The following is an 18746-nucleotide window of genomic DNA, read 5'->3' as shown; positions in this document are numbered from 1 at the left end:
AATCAATGATCCTTTTCTCACAGGACCCTTAGAAATGCAGGGCAGGCCTCCTTTTGCTCCTTGTAGGCAAGCGCTTCCTGACCAAAGGGCATCGCTCCCAACCAGCCATGAATGGTGGCAGGACCAGCCCTACTGTTAGGGGTAGAGTGCAGCTGAGACATCAGGCGAAGACGGGAATGGAGGCAGATGTTGGATGATGGAGGTGTGTGTGTGTAGGATAGCCATGTGTCCCTTCCCTTGCATGTGTTGGTAAACACTACTCTGTTACCAAGAGTAGGATTCAAATCTGATTAGTTCTGTACATGGAATGGCAGAATGCCATCTAGGCCACCCCAGGCAGTCATGTGTCTTGAGCCTGTCCTGAATTGTGTACTACTGAGTGCCTGAAACAAACTCACCTGTTTTGTTTCTGCAATCCCAGGCAGGCAGCCTATGTATTCCCTGGTGGGCAGCCATAGGAAGCCAGGAGGTCTACATTCAGCTGGTAGTTCCCAAGTTTGCAATAAACTCTTATTCAAATTCTGTGTCCAAATTTGTTTCTGGAGGGGAGGCACCAGCTAGAAAACAAATTAATTCCCTCTGGAAAGGGGGGGGGGTCTGGGCTGCTTGAGGTGGGGCCATAGCTCTGGGGTAGAGGACCAGCTTGGCACACGAAAGCTCCCGCGTTCAATCCCCATCACCCCCAGGTATGTCTTGGAAAGATTCCCTTCCTGGAAACCCTAGAGAGCTGCTGCTGCCGCCTGTGCAGACAACACCGAGCTCAATGTACCATGAATGGTCTGACTCAGTATGAGACAGCTTCTTATTTCATGTTGAACTGAGCAGGGATGATGGGTTAACCATCGCCTGACATTCCTCCCAGGAGCCTGCGCTGGGAAAACTGATAAAGAGAGACAAATGTGAGGGAGAAAATAGCAGCAAGGCCATAAAAATCAGTGGCTGAGATGTTGGCCCACACAGGCTCCAAGAGGCCTGGCAGGAAGCCATTTCCGTTGCAGGCAGAGAATTCCATGCTGGCTGTAAAACAACATCGCTCCTCAGCTGGTGCGACTCTCCCAGCCCACAGAAATCTCTGGACTCTGGGAGAGTGGGTGCCTGCAACACTCTTCCTGAAGAGACAGAACACTTAGGGGGCTAGTTATAGGTAGGTAGCCGTGTTGGTCTGGTGTAGTCGAAACAAAATAAAAAAATTCCTTCCAGTAGCACCTTAGAGACCAACTAAGTTTGTCATTGGTATGAGCTTCCGTGTGCATGCACACTTCTTCAGATACACTTAAACAGACTTAGGGGGCTGTTTGCTTTCTCCCCCACCTCAAGGTGAGAGCACTGGGACCACTGGTCCATCAGGCTCCGTATTGTCTATAGTGGTTGGCAGAAATTCTCCAGGATTTCAGACCAAGGGACATTCACAGGCCTCTCTTGAGATGCTGCAGGTTGTTGTTTTTTTAGGTAATGTGCACCGACCTAATTCACACATCCTAAAGTGAAGCACAAACCGAAATACAGCTCTCCTGTGACATTTCCAGGTCTCTAACCATAGAACACGAAGGAAAATTCATATATTTGAGGAATTTATGCACAAAAATGCATGTACTGTATGAGCGAACTTGCAAAAATGCATTCTCTAAAGAAAAAATTGCTTGCAATTCAGCATGTATATTAGGCTGAATTGTGTACAAATTAAGAAAAATGTGCACTAAAATGCTTAAGAATTATTAAAATGGCTTTTTTTAAAAAATCACAAAGGGATGCAGGAATGTGCAAAACTTGGAAAAAGGAGAAAATAGGAGAGATCAGAATTGACAGATTCGCCCATCCCTAATCGAGAGTCGGGCATGCTTCAACTGCAGGAGAAGACAACAAAAATCGTTCTATTGAGGTCTGGATCACATTGTAATGTTCCACATGCAGCGGAATTCCAACACACTTGGGATCCCAAGGGCATTATTTTATGTTGAGATGCTCTGACTCAGTAGTCTCTTTACCCAGAACAAGAAGATCTCAGATATCAGTTTGTGATATTTTTTTTAAGTCCACATGAAAATGCATTAACATTTTTGTGGAATTTCTCCCGATACATGTTTGCAAGCACTTACGAAAGCTTGTAGCCAATGTTAATTCTACTCAGAGTAGACCCATTGAAATTAATAACCATTAACTTCGTTGGAGGCAAATACATGCATTTTCCCATTAGTGCAAATTTCTCCTATTATAAATGCATGTTTGTATGCCATTTATCCTAACATGCAAATTTCTGCTGGGCAGTTTCCTCTAATACAATGCGTTTTTAACAGCATTTTCATGAATATATGCATTTATAGACATGTATGCATTTCTTGGCTGGAAAACTCCAAAATTCAGACAGGTGTGACGTTTGAAGGACGGTCACTATTCAGTGTGGTATTAAACAGATTTGCCTTTACATATGAAATGAATCAAATTTCTTCCCTGCCCTTCCTGCCCTTTCCCCCTGGGTTTAGCTGTGCCCACCAATGGCATGGTGCCCCCAGCAGATATCCCCCTGAAGGAATGTGGTTTTCCACAGGACGAGGAGTTTCCCCACACCTGCATTAAATGCGCAGTGTTTAAAAGGGATAAGTTGCCTTGTCAGTTGAGGAGCAAGATATTCTGAGTAGTACTTTTATTTTATATACTGCTTTTCTGATACAATCAAAAGCTGTGAAATGATGCCATGGGAAGCACTGGGATCCCCTGCAAACAGGAAGTAGACACCATCATGAGTTGGAGGAGCAAGGGCTATGAGGAAACGCTGTTAGAAGCCTGGGAACTGTGTGGCAGGGATTGCCATCTTGTTGCCCTGACAGAAGCTTTGTGGCCCTAGAAGCTGCACGACAAATGAAGCTTTCCTTTTATTTCCTCTAAGGTGCAGAAGACTCCCATTATTAGCACTAGTGAGGAAAGCAGTGGGAAGGGGGCTGGTTAGAGTGAGGTAAGAGAGACATTTGAGCTGTAGAGGCCTTTGGTAGGCTGCGCAGGCGGGTGCCACAGATAAAAGTCTGAGTTTGTGTAACATTGGGAAGCGAGGTGCGTGGCTGGGTCACACTGCAGCTGCGTAAACCATTCGAGGGCAGGCACCCCTTCCAGCTATTGCTCTGGGGCTGGAGTGAGGCCGAGCAGAGCCGAACCCCCACGAGGGCAAGGGGGCGTGTCATTAGGGTGGCCCTTCCTTCAAACGGGTGCGGCAGCCGCTCCTATTTCTTCACTTTGGCATCGTAAGTGCCGGCGTGCTTGTAGGCCGACACGTAGCCACTGTTGTCCACAATGTTCTCCCGTCCGCTCTTGCCTTTCCCCTTCCCGCTCTCGTCGAAACGTTCCTTGTGGGAGCCTGTGTACTTGGACGTGTCGGTGAGCCTCTCCACTGCGCCCACAGCCTTGGCTTTCTGCCAATCACAAAAACAAGGGAGGGGGTCAGAACCATTCTTTGTTCAGCAATGACTACCACCACCCCTACTTTGGAACATGGCCTCCACATCACCTCCACCTCCTTTACCATAGCTGCCAAGTCTCCCGTTTCCCCTGGGAAATCTCCGTTTTTCCAGCTGTTCCTAGCTGAAAAAACAATTTTTTTGTTTTTCCCCGGTTTATTCTGGCGCGGTGGCCATTTTGGAACTGGGCAAAGCAGCATCAAAAGTCACTTCTGAGCATGCTCCGCCCAGTTCCAAAATGGCGGCAGCGCTACTTCCGGTCTGCTATTTCCGGCTCGGTCCCTTATTTTTCTGACAGCAACTTGGCAGGTATGTCCTTTACTATCTACTATGCAATAATAGGAGGAGGAGCTGCTTTGTACCAAGTCCAACCACTGGCACATAGAGTACCACTGGCTTTACTCCAGCATTGTAGGCAGCGGTCTTCCCCAGTCTTGCAATTTGGAGGCTTCTTCAACTGGCACCTAAGAGCCCTCCTGGATCAGACCAAAGGCCTATCCAGCTCCGCGCCCTCTACTCACAATGGTCAATGTTATTTTTGTAGGAAGCCCACAAGCAGGACATGAGCCCAATAGTGCTCTGCCGGAGACTGGCCTTCAGAGGCACACTGGCTCTGACACCTGAGGGAACATAGCAATCATGATCGGTAAGTCTTATTCTCAATGATTTTGTCAATCCTCCATGAGGGCTGCAGGTATTAAACCTGGGGCCTCCCATAGGAAAAAAGCAGGAGCTGTATTGGTTGGGGGTGCTTAAGGAATTCAATTTCCATGAGTTCCAAAGCAGACTGACCTGATCCATACCTGCTGTACTATCGTAAAGACTGGAACATAGTTATCCACCCTATTTTACACTTCTTTGAATTTTGTGATAAAGTTCCCGGCTCAGAAAACGAAACAAAATGCATTAAAATGCATATTAAAATGTGTACAGTACTTTTCTTCTAGGAAAATGGTGCTGGTACTTCATTCCCTTGAGTACCCCCCAGAAAAAAAGCCCTGGGCTGTACACAAATACATACAATGAGATAAAAGATGTATATAAATGTACATTTTATGATAAATTGTGCATTGAAATATTAAACACAAAATTCCATTCTGCTTTCTTTGTTGCTGGTTAATGGGATAGAAGAGGTTCATAAACAATTACTTGTGGAATTGGAAAAGGACTGATCCGTCCAGAAGTACTGAGAGTGAGTTAAGCCCTACCATACAAGAAAGCTGCAATTCACTACCAGATTGCACACTTTGCCTACAGACATTTCCTGGTCCAATTCACAGAATCTCCAGGTAAGGCTGGGAAACTCCTCGGTCAGAAACTCTGGAGACCTTCTCCTAGGCAGTGGAGTTCAGGTGGGGAACCTGCGGTCTCCAGTTGTCGCTGGTTTACAACACACATCATCCCAGGCCATGCTGGCTGGCGCTGATGGGAATTGGAGTTCAGGAACACCTGGAAGGCCACCGGCTCCCCATCCCTGTCCTAGACCCAACCTGGCCTGCTTCTGGAGCCTTGGATTCCCACCAGGAGTCTGTTCTGCCTCTTTCTCCAGCACTGGTAGCAGTTACTCACAGTGACGCCCACGTTGGTCGGTTCTTTGCCTGCCACCAGCTGGCAGATGGATTCATACGCTTCCTCTTTGCCTTTGTCCTTAAACCTCTTTGGGGCCAGCTCCTCCAAGGCCTTCTTGAACTCCTCATAGTTTATGACTCTGGCCGTCTTCCCTCTGGAACAGAATAGGCACAATGGACTCAGGAGCCAAATCGCAACCACCTTTGCCCCTCTGACACATACACTGGGGGTGGGGAACCTTCTTCAGTCTGAGGGCCACATTTCCTTCTAGGCAACTTCTAAGGGACAATAGGTCAGTGATAAGTGGGGCCAGACGCAAAAGAGGGCAGGGGAATGAATACAAATTCTACCTTCGTAAGGTAGGCTTGTTTCAGTACACATTCACACCTCTTAACCACCTCCTTCCAGGCAACCCCCGAAGCATTATCAGAGTTCAAGAACACATTCCTGCCAAGCAAAAGCATGCAAGGAGGGTGGCCTGGCTCCCAGTTGTAGAAGGACAAGAACTTGCAAGTTTCTTCCATTGTTTAGCTGGGATTTGGTTCCGGGCAATTTCTACCACTCAATCTATTCCTGCTCTCCTGCACAAGTCCGCTTCATCTTTTACATGACCTCCCTTCAGATATTTGAAGACTGCTATCATGTCTCCTCTTAATCTCCTCTTATCTGGGCTAAACATACCCAGCTCTATCCTGGGTGTCAACTTCTGGACAAGCTCTAGCTTGTCAACGTCCTTCTTTAAGTTGTGTCATACAGAAGTGGACATGGTACTCCAGATGTGCTGTGACCATTGCAGACTAGAGTCCACTTCATCCGATGTAGTCAGGCCAGGCCAGACTATAGTCCACAAAAGCTTATGCCATAATGAAACTGTTAGTCTTTAAGGTGCCACAAAAATCTTTGCTGCTTTTGAAGAAAGAGACTAAGATTGTGTACACATTGCCAGCTTAAAACACAGATAGGTCGTTCTCAATTCAGACTGAAGTTGGTTTGGAGTGTGTACGCAACTTAACATTGGTCTACATCTCTGAAAATCTTGATATATACCAGCTAACTAGCTAGATTAACTGAAACATTTGTTTAAAAGTTCTAGAGACTGGGTAGTTGGTGGCAACACCTATCGGTGCTGAACACTGGCAGCTTCTGCAGGAAACTGGCAGAAATTGTCTTTTTGAGGCCTCAACCCCCAGAGAGAAAAGGTATGTTTGGAATGACTACAACAAAGGTGCTTCCAAACCAGGCCCACTATCCTACAAGTACCTGTCTTCACCCTGATTTTCTACATGCAGGGAAATATTGGGTGTGTGTGAGAGAGCACTCAGATATGCAATTCTTCATTTGTGGCTTTAAGTGACACCACCCAGAAAATAGCTTTACTGCTTGATTCTGTTGCCTGCATAAACCAGAGGCAGGGGAGCTTTTCCAAGCTGGAAGTCTACAGTACATTCCCTCCAAGGCAACCTTTTGGGGCCCACATGCCAGTGGTGGGCAGAGCCAGAAGCAAAAGTGGGTGGAGCAATGGACATTGATTTTAACTTTTTGTACGGCAGGCTTGTTTCTACACAGACACACACACACAGTTCCCTGCCTCCACCCCCCATCCAGACAAGCACAAGTAGTCATCTGAGTTGCAGGACACATTCTAGCCAAGCAAAAGCAGTCCAAGAGGGCGCAAAGCAAGGCTGGAGAGGGGTGTGGCCTGAGGAGAGTCTTGTGAGCCAGAGAGACTTGGAGGCCACATTCAGCTTCCCCATCCCTGGTATAAGCTGTCCTTGAGTTTTGACCAGACTCGAGCTGAGAACAGGTGACACGCATGCCAACAGCTTTCCCCAAACCACTAACTGCACCCAGTCCACACACCTCTGAGATATGGGGCTTCTGGTGTATCTATATCTCATTTTCCTTCAGAAGCTGGGCTTGCCCTGAGGTCACAAGTCTCCAACCTAGGATCAAACTACATATTACACTTGTGGTGTGCCGCTATGACTGTTTTTTTTTGTTAAATTAATGTATAGCTGCAGAGGGGCCTTACTTGCTGTTGGGATCACTGCAAGCCCAGAGGTTAGGTCTATCACTTCTCTCCCCAACTGTGATCCCACCAATTTTTTTTTTTAAAAAATACCCTTCCCAGCATTGCTACAAAGCTTAAATAAAAAAAAGTCCAATTGGTGGCAATGGAAACTTTTTAGTAAGCCATATGTCTTACTAAAGGAGGGATATTGGGAAGGTGGGAGGAATCACAGCTGAAGAGGGAAAGGATATACCTGGTGGGCTGGCCCAGCTCATCTCTCTCTTTCTCTCTCCCCCCCCCCCAAATTAAACTGTAGCTGTTGCTGCTGCAGCCAAAGTGCTTTCCATTACAAGAGAGTTACACTAGCAGCAGTCAATAGCTGTTTTTTGTTTTTTTGTTTTTTTGTTTTGCCAGGACCAAAGGCTTAATTTCTCAAACAGCAGCTGACATGGAGCAGTTCAACAGTACAAACAAAAGTGTTCCTGCCAATATTGCTGAATCAAACCGGGACGGCACCATTGAGCAATGCATGCTCAGTCTCCCCAGAAGCACAGATGTGAAACACAACAATGCCAAACTAAAGCTGGCATTGAGCCAAAGAAGCTGTGTGTGTGTGTGTGTGTGTCTTTTTAAGCTGGTGCTTGGCATTGACACAGAAAGCTAAGCCTCTTTTTTGTCGGGTGGACTGTTTTCTGCTAGGTTTGAAGTCTGGCTACAGACATAGTTTTTGAACATGTGCAGAGTTTCTGCCCCTTGTCGCCAGTAATGCAAGTCGTCTGGAAAATTATGTATTGGAGTAAAGAAGAAAAATTCACTGCCCTTAATCAATTGAGATCTGGTTTATCTATTTTACTTATATTTAGTAAACAGATAAACATGTGCTGTGTTATTTTTACAAGCATGTTATAAAAATACCTCAAACATTTTTTCCAGAAGTCAAAAAATAGATTAGGAAAGTATTTGATTAAAGTTGTAAACCTAAGCATGTTACCCCTAGGGGATAAGCACCATTGAGCACAATGGGATTTCCTTCCTAGTCAACATGCATAAAATTGTGCTGTAAGTATTTGACTTGAGGGGAGCGGGGTTCAACAGGGCATAAGAAGTTGCCTTATATCAAGTTAGACTATTGAGTACACGTAGCTCAGTGTTGTTTATGAATTTTGCGAGGTGGTGGGTAGTAATGCTATGGGACCTCTTCAACTTGGCAAAGCTTATATAGGCTTCCTCGCGAGAAAAGGGAAAACTTGGCAGCTATGACACACACACACATCTATGCACATTCTGTATAGCATACATAGGATGTATATTTCTTTCTGGAGGTGGTTGAAATGACCACAATGGTTGTAACAGCAAATAAAATTGAAATTGACATAGCTTAGGGCCTCAGCATGTCTTAATGAGGCCTTGCTTGGTAGGCATTTTTTGTGACCTATATTAAAACAGAAAATATGAATGGAAGTCTGGGAAAGGGCTGTAGCTCCGTGGAAGAGCATCTGCTTTGCATGCAGAAGGTCGCAGGTTCAATCCCCAACATCTGAGGCAGGTATGGGAGGGAAAGCTGCCTGTTAGGGTACCAAGGATCTGATTTAATATAATGTTCCTATGAATTAGTTAACTGGGCTCTTGCTTCCAGGGTCAGGGCTTCAGCGCTATGGCAAAGACTTGCCCACGGGTTTGAGTCCCACCCGAGTCTCCTCGTTTTTATAAATTAAGAACCAACACGAAGCAGAACCAGAAGGAAGTGAGATGGAAGCAGGCACTTACTTCACCTTGCTGAAGACAATGTCCACATCTGTGCTGGTGACCCCTTTTCCATCGGTTACTTTGCAATCCTTACAGAGTTTGGCCCAGTTCTTGCCATTCATTTCTTGCCCTGTAGCTTTGGTGTCGCCGTAGATGGCAAACTTCCGGAAGCTCTCCTCCAATGAAGCCATGTCTGTGCTCTCAGCCATGATGTTCTGTAAAACACACAGGCGGCTGCTCAGATCCAAGCAACAGGCATGGCATGTGCCATCATGTACACAGTTCCTAAAGCTCCGCTAGACATTTCCCCCTACCTAGGGATGGTGGAATCTGTCAGTTTCATTTTTTCCTCATTTATCGTTTTTTCCAAACTCTCCACATTTTGACAGCAACAGTTTGCAATTTTTATTTAAAGGGGGTGGGGTGGGTGGGAGAGTCCTTAGGAAAATTCACTAGCATCTTAGGTCAACTTTCTTCTTATACACATTTTTGCAAAGTAAATTCCCCATATATAATGCATTTTTATATCTTGCTTTCAGTAATGTATGTATTTATATGAACACTTTAGTATATGCATTATAGTACACACTACTTGACTAGAGAGGTGTATGGCGTGCTAGGGGTGGGGCAGTGCCTCTGGTGGGGGATATATTGCACTCCTTTTGAAGTAGTTTGTCCACTTCTGGTCCCATCTGCACTCAGCTCTAACCTGTGGCTCCTAAAAACTGTCAGCATGCAACAGCGGCCACACCCCAGGAAACGACTTTGACTGGCTGGCTAAACTAAGTGAGGGTAGCCAATGTATCTCAATCCCTTGGTGAGTTAGGGACTTTCCCTGCACATGAAGACAGACTCTGGTAGATTGAGGGGACGAAACCAATACAGTGGGACCTCTGTACTCGACATCCGACGTTTTTGACTTACGAGCGGAAAAAGTTCCCGCGTGATTACGATTTTTTCGACATCCGAACGGAAAACCCGTTCGCGGCTAGATACGGTTTCCTTGACTTACGAATTTTTAGATGCGGTTTCCTCGACTTACGAATTTTTCCGTTTCCAATGCATTCCTATGGGAAACCGCTTTTCCTATGGGAAACTCGACTTATGAAGTTTTCGACCTACGAGTGTGCATTCGGAACGGATTAAATTCGTAAGTCGAGGTCCCACTGTACTGGGTCAAACAGTTAAGAAGCCAGTTTCTGCACAGGCTGTAGAAGGAAGAGAGGGGCAGATGGGGCTTGTCAACCTAGGAAGATAACCTTTCTAGGAGAAGGAAAATCCTGGTCCTAAACCTCTGCTTCCTTGTGGGATATCTTCAGGAGAAGTGAAGGCTATGGACTAAACCCTACACAATCCAGAGTGGAGTCACTAAGATGGTTGGATGGCATCTCATACGCCTCCTTCTGGAAACTGCTGCAGCCAAGCTGGTGCCAAACATATTGCTCTGCTTTCCTTTGGACCACATTCGTGAGGCTGAGAGTGTGGGGGGGGGGTCTTGTCATCTGGGCAGCCCAACATCTCCATACACACTGCTCAGCCTTGTGTCCCAAGGAGGTCATTTCAGTGCTGCTAACTCATCGGTTTGACTCCATCCCTGGAGGCAGGATCCATTGTCTCTCAAGACAGACAGATGCCAACCACTTGGCCTAGAGAACTGCATTGCAAAATCTGGAGAACTGCACATTTCCAAAGGATTGGCTGCGTTTCAGTTCACAAATTGTTTTAGAAAGTGTGAATTAGAAAAATCCACATTTAAATGCAAAGTAAATTGGGTTTCTCCCTGAGCTCCATTGTTGGTCTTAGTGCACTGTCTGAACAGATTTCTTGGTCCCTGAGATAAATCAGGGCATCATAGATATCAGGGCATCACCTTCTCAAACCTTCTGTAGAAGCTACTGGCTTTTTCAGATTTATCATAAACTTTCCGCCTACTTCTGAAGTTCAGTATGTGAGCACCATTGTTGTCATAACCAAAAAAACCCAGCACATGGACAAGAGGAAAGTGCAGTATGTTAAGGAAAATTGCTTTGCAAAAAATGTGTGTTATAGGCAAAAAAGTGTCTTTTAGGAGATGTCTTCACATGATGAATTCTCATGAGATTTCTTCCCAAGTTTTTCAATTAAGTTTTGCAATTATCATTCTATGCAAATGTGGAGAACTAAACTTAAGATTAGAAAAATGAGGAAACAAGGGGAACCAAAATGGACAGTTTTGCCCATGCCTAGCAAGAGCAGACCTATTTTCTCAGCAAACGCCCTGGCTTGCCCTGTGTCAATGCCAGCGCTAACTGGAATTTCCCCGCACAATTATTAACTCAATCCACTGCTACTTTGGGGGAACGCTGTCCATTTCTCACGGACATTTACCCTTAGCTACCCCCTTGCTCAGGCTCTCTGCCAAGATCCACCCATGCCCGGGGCAGGCTATTAGGGCACTAGCCAGCCTGGGGGGCCTGCCAGGTCCAGGATCTTAGTTACGGCCTGACATTAAACAAAAACAGGCATGTGGGCTTGGCTGCTGGGGCGGCCACAGTTTGTGTTGCCTGGCGACGGTTGCTAAGGGCGGGTTGTGCTACTTGGACGTGGTTGCTCTGGGGAGGATAGTGTGGATTAGCAAATGTACTTAACTCCACACTAACGGACATAGACATGCGTGTGAACTTTTTCCCCTTTCTCTCTCTCCTTAAAATTTCTCCTCTGCTGGATGAAGGTACAGTATCTCCTGGAAAGGAGCAGTGGAGCTGCAGGCCCTAGCCAACAGAAATCACAGCCACACTTGGATGGACCTGAATCTGCATGCACAGAAATACACAGCAGCAGGTGTTATGGGTGCACAACTGCAAAAGGGGGGCACAAATTATGCAGGTTTGGCCATTTGGAAAACTGCAATAACATGCGGGCATATTAAACTATGGCTTTTTAAACTGTGGGAGGGGGGTTATTTCTGTTTGTTTATAACTATGTTGTGTATTTTGTGTTTTTATATTGCAAGCTGCCCTGTGATCCTCGGATGAAGGGTGGTATAGAAATTTAATAAATAATAATAAATTAAAGGATGATAATAATGTACAGCTGTGTACCTATCCAATTGCAGAAACCTTGATTTTGCAAATGTGGAGAACTAAACTCAGTCAGTGTACCTTGGTCACTGTGCTTTTCCCCTGAGGCACACGCGTGGTAACCCATGTGAATAGCCACTCATAATTTAACTTTTTTAAAATTATTTGACGCAACCCGCATCCAAGAAGCTTGAAGCTCAAACCTGTATGTGTTTTCCCCAAATGTGCATCATTTCATACTTTACTTACATTGAACCTTACACTCCCAAAAAGGCTAGTTTGAAGGCTCCCTCTCCAGCAGGAGCTTTGTGCATGTCTTACATTTTAATGTTATAAATTTATTTTATGTTTTAAACCGCTACATTGTATGAATGAAAGTTTCCCTTTTATTCTCTATCGTCCTTTGTAAAGGCCTTTGGCTATACGCAATAAAACTGACTGACAGACATGTTCTATAATAAATGCCCCTTTGACTGAGATTTAGGTTGACAGCAACCTGTGGGCCCCACAATTTGTCTCCCTGGCATGCAGAAGTAGAGATGTTTGCACAGGTGAGCAAAGCAAACGGTGCATTTTCTCACTTTTCACACAAAAATTGAGCCGCATGCACCTAAGATTGGCTGCGACTCCCTGACTCACATAGGAGCCCTGATTGGTTGTGAGTCACAGTCGCAGCCAATCAGGGATCTTCTGCTAGACAGGGACTCACAGCCTATCAGAACTCCCTGGTACACGTCCCTGTGTGTTTACGGATAAATGCTCTATCTGCAGTTTGCTCTCAGAGGGCATCTGTCTGCCCCCACAATCAAGAGACAAAGCACACAAAGAGCTGCACTTTAAGGACACCCTCTTGCCCTTCACACTTTACATGTTTACTGTGGGCAATGTCAGTTGTAGCCACAGCAAACATGATTGACACGTAAATCGTGAAGCGCCCAGGTAGAGGGCAGCAGCTCTTAATCCCTGTATTTATTTAATGTATTTATTTAAAAACCAACCCTGCCTTTCCACAGTTGCTCAAGGTATGTATGGATTCTTTCACCATTTGGCCAACGCCTAACTAAGTCATTATGCTTGGCTTGCTAGTTGCGTCCTCTTCAGAGATCTTAGCTACACAAATACACACAAACAAAACTAACGTGGGCAACACAGAACCTATCTAAACAACCATCTGGTTCAATTCAGACAAGATATCACATCCATAGTTTGTGCTGACTGTAGTTTAGAACCTAAACCACCGTTTCTACTTCCAAAGCTACAACAATTAAACTCGTCTGCTTTCATTTCATGCATTCAGTCCTACCCAGAAGGTCCAGCACACTCTCAAGGCATGGCAAAGGATCAGGGATGATGGGAGTTGGTGTCCAATAATATCTGGAAAGCAAGAGGTTCCCCATCCCTGCTATACAGTTCCGGGCACACTCTGCTTCTGTACCTGGTACTACTAGAAGTGAAACCCTAAAGAAATTGCAAGCTTTGAGGAAAAGGAAATATCTGTCATAGCAAAGCCCACCACTGATTCTTCTTCTGCATGGCTGCAAACTTAAGTAGCATCAACAGTCGGCATGATAGGGTCAGTTCAAGTTAAAGAAAGGACCCCACAGGAGCTGCAAAAGTCAAAGGTATATCAGAGCTCAACCAGTGAACATCTAACTCCTCAGTTGGGATGCTCAAGAATTTTATCCATTCTGCATTTTTAAGGAACTTGGCCTGGCCTGCACTTCTTAGACAGAGGGTTCTTCCAAGCTGGTGTTTTTTCCAGAGTGTATTTGCAACATGTCATTGATGCAGAAATAGTGCTGGCTTTATACTGGAATATCCAAACATCGTTCCTCTTTTTTAGTTGCTCTGTGAATATTCCCCAATGTTACCACATCATTAGTGTATTGAAGGCCCTCTCTGTTGGGCCCTTGGAACTCTTGCCAGGCACACCCCCTCCTCAACCACACCCCTGTTTCCAGGCCACACTCCTCACTAGCCCTACTTCACACCCTCCTTAAGTTTCTGCCTGCCTGGAATGTGTACTTGACTGCCTCTTGCATGCCTGGATGGAAGTTAGAGGTGGCTGAATAAGTACAGTATGTGCAAAAATTAGCCGAATGTACAAAGGTAAAATGCACATTCATTGCTCCACCCACATTTGCTTCTGGCGCCTCCCACCACTGGAATGGAACCTTCAGAAGGTTGCCCAGGTGAACATGTGGTCCTTGGTCTGAAAAAGATTACCCATGCACCCTTTAACCCCTGCTGTGGTCCCAGCTGGAATCAGACCCCCAGCAACTGCTATTTGCAATAGGAAGAAAGCTCCCACTGACTCAAATAGGAGTTTTCCTCTCATTCCAAACAACAGGGGATGCAGACAGAGGGTTAAAACTCGCTTCCCTCCACACCGTGGTTCTGATTTGGCTCCCCCTGCTCCGACCCCACACTGGCTACTTAGTGTAAAGCAGCTATCCCCAACCTGGTGCTCTTCAGATGTTTTGGACTACATCCAAACATGGGGGGGGGGAATTTGATTTAGACTGTATTTAAAGCATACTTACCAAATCACTTCAAAGCAGTACGTGAACACAGCTATCCTTCAAAATTCACACTTCTATGAATTTCGCAAAGCAATTCTCCACCTATGTAATGTGTACAAAAATGTGTATACTGTAGTAAGCGTGCATATAAATGCAAAGATCAGTGAAAATACCAATCATAAAGGCATGTTAGGCAAAATTACGAAAAATGAGCATATTAGAATAAATTTGCACTAAAACGCTGATAAGCTGTTGTGGAAATGTGGAAAACTTGACTGGAAAAATGAGAAACCAAGAAAAACAGAAATTGACAAATTCACCCTTTGGGTCTTCCCAAAGGGCTTTCGCACAGAAGATGGAGCAGTCTTGTGCACTGTTGCTTCAGAGTGCAGAGCACAAACTAATGGGTGGAAATTGCAGGAAAACATATTCCAGATAAACCTCTGAGAAAGAGCTGTCCAGCAATGGGACAGGCTGCCTTGGGAGGTGGTAGGCTCTCCTTTGCTGGGATCCATCCATCTTAGTGCTGTCTCCACTGACTGGCAGTGGCTCTTTTTGGCTTCAGACCAGAGTCACTCCCAGTCCTACCTGGAGATACCAGGGAGTGACCCAAAGACCTTCTGCGTGCAAGGTTCTATCACTGAACTACAGCCAGCTTGTCTGATGCAGTTTTCTATTCTGCCAGTTCAGCTGAACTGCTATACGCAGAAGCCTGAGAAATGATATCACTAAGTCAGAACAATGCCAGCGGCACTCAAAGGAGAGCATCTCACTGGCCGCTTTTCTGCAAGCACGTAAATTCAGACATACGCAAGACCAGAGGGCTAAAGACACAGTTGTGCATGATGCCAAAAGCACCTCTGTAAAACATCTCTCGGGCTTTTTGTGTGCATATGTGATTCTCAACATCCAAAACAAAAATCAGAAGAGTCACTTTTAGAAGCTGTATACCAAGTCAAACAATTTGTCCATCCCACCCACTATTGTTTACTACTTTGACTGGCAGTGGATCTGCAGGGTCTCAAAAGTATGTTTTTAAGTATGTTTAATTCATAATTTGAATGTTTTAAATAGATATTTTTGGTAAACCACTTAGAGGTTTTTGTACAATCAAGCATTATAGAAATGTTTTTAAATAAATAAAAAAAATCCATGCAACCTGAACCTTTAATTGGAGATGCCGGGGATTGATCCTGGGAAACTGCTGCATGCATCCATTTGTGATTGTCACTAACGTTTAAACTGAGCAGACGTTACAGTCCAAGATGGACAAGAGGAAATCCCTAACTTGCCATTTTGTGCCTATTGGTCTGTGCTGGGATTCTCCTGGAGGTTACTGAACTAGATGAGGATCCAGTTTTAATCATGCTTAAAGGAGACCCATTGATTTCGGTGTGTCTGCTCTAAGCACAAGCAAGTCTGGATTCAACCCTGCATTTCTAAGCAAGAATGCACACACAAGATTCCTTACCTCAGGTTAGTTAGGTTTCAACAGTTAAGAGGTCCTGGGTTGCAAATTTTAAAATACATCAGCAGATGATGGGCGGAGATTCTAGAAAAGAACAGAGCAGAAGGTAGACAAAGCACGACCAATGTCAACTCACCCATGTTCTATGCAAAAAGAGATGGGGGGGAATCAATTTAAGGCATCAGGTCCCCCCCCCCAAAAAAGGAACAACCACAAAGGAAAAAAGGCTGCAGTTCAAACACACTTTTCCGGGAATAAGTCCCACTGAACTCAGTGCAGCTTATTTCTGACATGCAAAATTATTTGTTATGCAAAAAAAAAAATGAATTCCACTGGGGGGAAATAAACAGAGAGCGCTATCTTCTGCTTTCTATTCTACAATGCTATTAACAACATGCATACCCTGGAACAACTAAGGAGCACCTAAAAGAAGCTTTATAGAGAGTCATGGGTGGATCTGCCGACTCAAGGTATGTGGTGCAGATCTAGTGAGTCAAATATTCATCAAAACACAGCTGATGCCAAGCGAATTCCTCCATTTCCAGGTTTGCAGACACAACACAGGGATTCCTAACAGGGATTGCTCCCTTTGACAAGCTGCCCATTCTCACAATCTGGTTAGTTAAACAAGCAGGGGAAGGAGGGTGTACCCAGTAAAATATTTATATTATACATGCATTATTCCGAATTTGTTAGTCTGGAGCCAAGTGACGTCATCGCCTTGGGTGCAATGCTGAAAAACACAGGGAGACCCCTCCACAAACACCCGCCTGGAAGCGGCACCCCTTGAAGACCCTGCGACCGTAAACATCAAGCAACAGCCTCGCGGCTGTTGTTTACGTGGAAGTAAATAAATCCCATTGAAGTCACTGGGACACCCTCCCGAGTATGCATGTAGAGAATCGGGATTGCAACCTTAGCATAGTGATGGGAATAAACGAAGGGATCGTCGGAGGTACATTGACTGAGAGGAAGGGAAGGAGCGGAATGCAAAGGCTTGGTCAGCATGCCTAGTGGGTGGCTGCAGGAGGAATGGAGAGACGGGGGTTCCCCAAGCCTTCGGCTGCAAGAAGCTTGCATTGTCCACGGGGGTAAGGATACCCCGGTTCCTCCTTACCCCACTCCGGATCCCCCTCGCCTGGCTACGCCTTACCCCCCGCGCGCGCTCCTTACCCTGCTTGCCTTCCACTACGCTGCGCCTTGCAAAAAAAGGGGGAGAAAACCACCCCTCTGGCTCTGGGAGACGCGCCGCTGCCGTCCGGGCGAGGCTCGGCTGTTGATTCCCGTCTCCATAGAGACCCCAGTGACACAGCGCGGGGAGGGAATAGGAAGCGGCGGCGGGGGGGGCGTGCAAAAGTGAGGAAGAGCCAAGACACCTCCCTCCGGGGAAGAGGGAGGCGCAGGCGCGCTGGGCAGCCCCTCCGCCCGCCCCAACGTGGGCCTGGCGCCAAATGGGCCATTAGTGCGACGGTGGATGATGCTGAGAGCTTGGGATTGCTGCTGCTGCTGCCTCCGGAACATTAGCGGGGAATAAATGGATGGCATGGGGGGGGGGGGGAGCGACGCAGCAGGAGAGAGAGATGCTTGTGTCATCCTGAAGTTCTCAGCAACCTTTTTCTGCGCGCCCTTCTTTTCCCAAAGCGAGAGGCTTAGCCCAAAGTCTAAGACCTACGCCTCCGCCTGTGCCAATAGACCCTGAGCCCTTGAATTGTAGAGTTGGAAGGGACCCCAAGGGTCATCTAGTCTAACCCCCTGAAATGCAAGAATCTTAACTAAAGCAGCCAGGACAGACAGCCACCAAACCTCTGCTTGAAATCCTCCAAGGAAGGAGAGTTCACTACTTGTGAACACTTCTTGTGTTTGTTCCACTGTCAAACAGCTCTTACTGCCAGAAACTTCTTCCTCCTTTCTTGTAACTTGAATCCATTGGTTTGGGCCTTAGATTCCAGAGCAGGAGAAATCAGGTTTGCTCCATCTTCCATGTGACAGCCCTTTAAGATATTTGAAGATGGCTATCCTATCTCCGCTCAGTCTCCTCTTTAACAAGTGAAACATACCCAACCATGCCGAATATGGCTTGGCTTCCAGATTCTTGGTCATCTAACTCTGTGACTGTCAGTGGCCCTCCAGGGTTTCAGGTGGGAGAGACATTCTCAGGCCTACCTAGCGATGCCTGGGTTTGAACCTGGAGCCATCTACATGCTCTGCCACTGAGCTCTAAGGAGCTCTAAGCTCCTCTAAGGAAAGCAAGTGATTGCATGCATATCTTGCCCCCCGCCCCAGCCATGGCAAGGTTTATAATGCAGTGGTAGAGCATCTACTTTGCAGGCAGAAGGTCCGAGGTTTCATCCCAGGTAAGGCTGGGAGAGATCCCTGCTTGAAATCATGAAGAGCCACTACCAGTCCAAGTGGACAATACTGAGCTTGATAGACCAAAGGTCTGGCTGAGTAGAGGTCGAGGACAGCTTTCTATGACATACAATTAAAGCCCATGGCTTCCAGTGACAGAGCCCCCCCCCCACTGACTAGTTGTAAGGGGGCAGGCAAGTGGGGGCAGGCTGAAGACAGGCAATATGCCACGTTTGCCCTGGTAGTGGGTCAGCCTGCATTCGACTTCAATGAGACTTCGATTCATCTGCCATTGTAGGCAGGAGACCTTTTTCAACACAAGGGCCACATTCCCCAGTAAGCAACCTCCTAGGGGCCATATACCAGTGGTGGGTGGGTGGGGCCAGGTAGAGCAACAGGTGTGGCTTCTTTGTTCAACAGGTCACATTATAAATTATAATAATAATTTATTACTTATACCCTGCCCATCTGGCCAGGCCTCCCCAGCCACTCTGGGTGGCTCCCAACAAAATACTAAAAACAGGATAAAGCATCAAACATTGAAAACTTCCCTAAACAGGGCTGCCTTCAGATGTC

At 46.1% G+C, this 18746-nt stretch overlaps 1 protein-coding gene across 3 annotated transcripts; it reads right to left on the bottom strand.

Moving 5' to 3' along the window:
- Positions 1-2626: 2626 nt before the first annotated feature.
- On the bottom strand, positions 2627-17114 carry TPPP3 (tubulin polymerization promoting protein family member 3). Of its 3 annotated transcripts, none has more exons than XM_088672007.1 (6): positions 16939-17114; positions 15825-15905; positions 14375-14455; positions 8794-8987; positions 5016-5169; positions 2627-3401 (listed from the first exon to the last, which is right to left on the bottom strand). In XM_088672007.1, exons 4-6 carry the CDS (start codon positions 8979-8981, stop codon positions 3213-3215), a joined length of 531 nt encoding a protein of 176 aa, XP_088528133.1. In that variant the 5' UTR covers positions 8982-8987; positions 14375-14455; positions 15825-15905; positions 16939-17114; the 3' UTR covers positions 2627-3212. The 3 variants fall into 3 exon arrangements, with proteins under 3 accessions (XP_088528133.1, XP_088528134.1, XP_034973935.1); XM_088672008.1 differs by having other exon boundaries at positions 16975-17114; XM_035118044.3 differs by having other exon boundaries at positions 16995-17114.
- Positions 17115-18746: the final 1632 nt, after the last annotated feature.

This window comes from Zootoca vivipara, chromosome 6, assembly GCF_965207765.1.
Source record: "Zootoca vivipara chromosome 6, rZooViv2.hap1.1, whole genome shotgun sequence".
Taxonomy (NCBI): Eukaryota; Metazoa; Chordata; class Lepidosauria; order Squamata; family Lacertidae; genus Zootoca; species Zootoca vivipara.
This window is presented reverse-complemented; position numbering and strand designations above follow the sequence as displayed.

What these genes read in the sequence shown, in the direction of transcription:
- TPPP3 (XM_088672007.1), bottom strand. Translation starts at nt 8,981, where the DNA reads ATGGCTGAGAGCACAGACATGGCTTCATTGGAGGAGAGCTTCCGGAAG. An exon ending in ATTGTCTTCAGCAAGGTGAA is followed by an intron (nt 5,170 to 8,793) that starts GTAAGTGCCTGC and finishes ATTCTGTTCCAG; the next exon opens with AGGGAAGACGGCCAGAGTCA. An exon ending in CGACCAACGTGGGCGTCACT is followed by an intron (nt 3,402 to 5,015) that starts GTGAGTAACTGC and finishes TGTGATTGGCAG; the next exon opens with AAAGCCAAGGCTGTGGGCGC.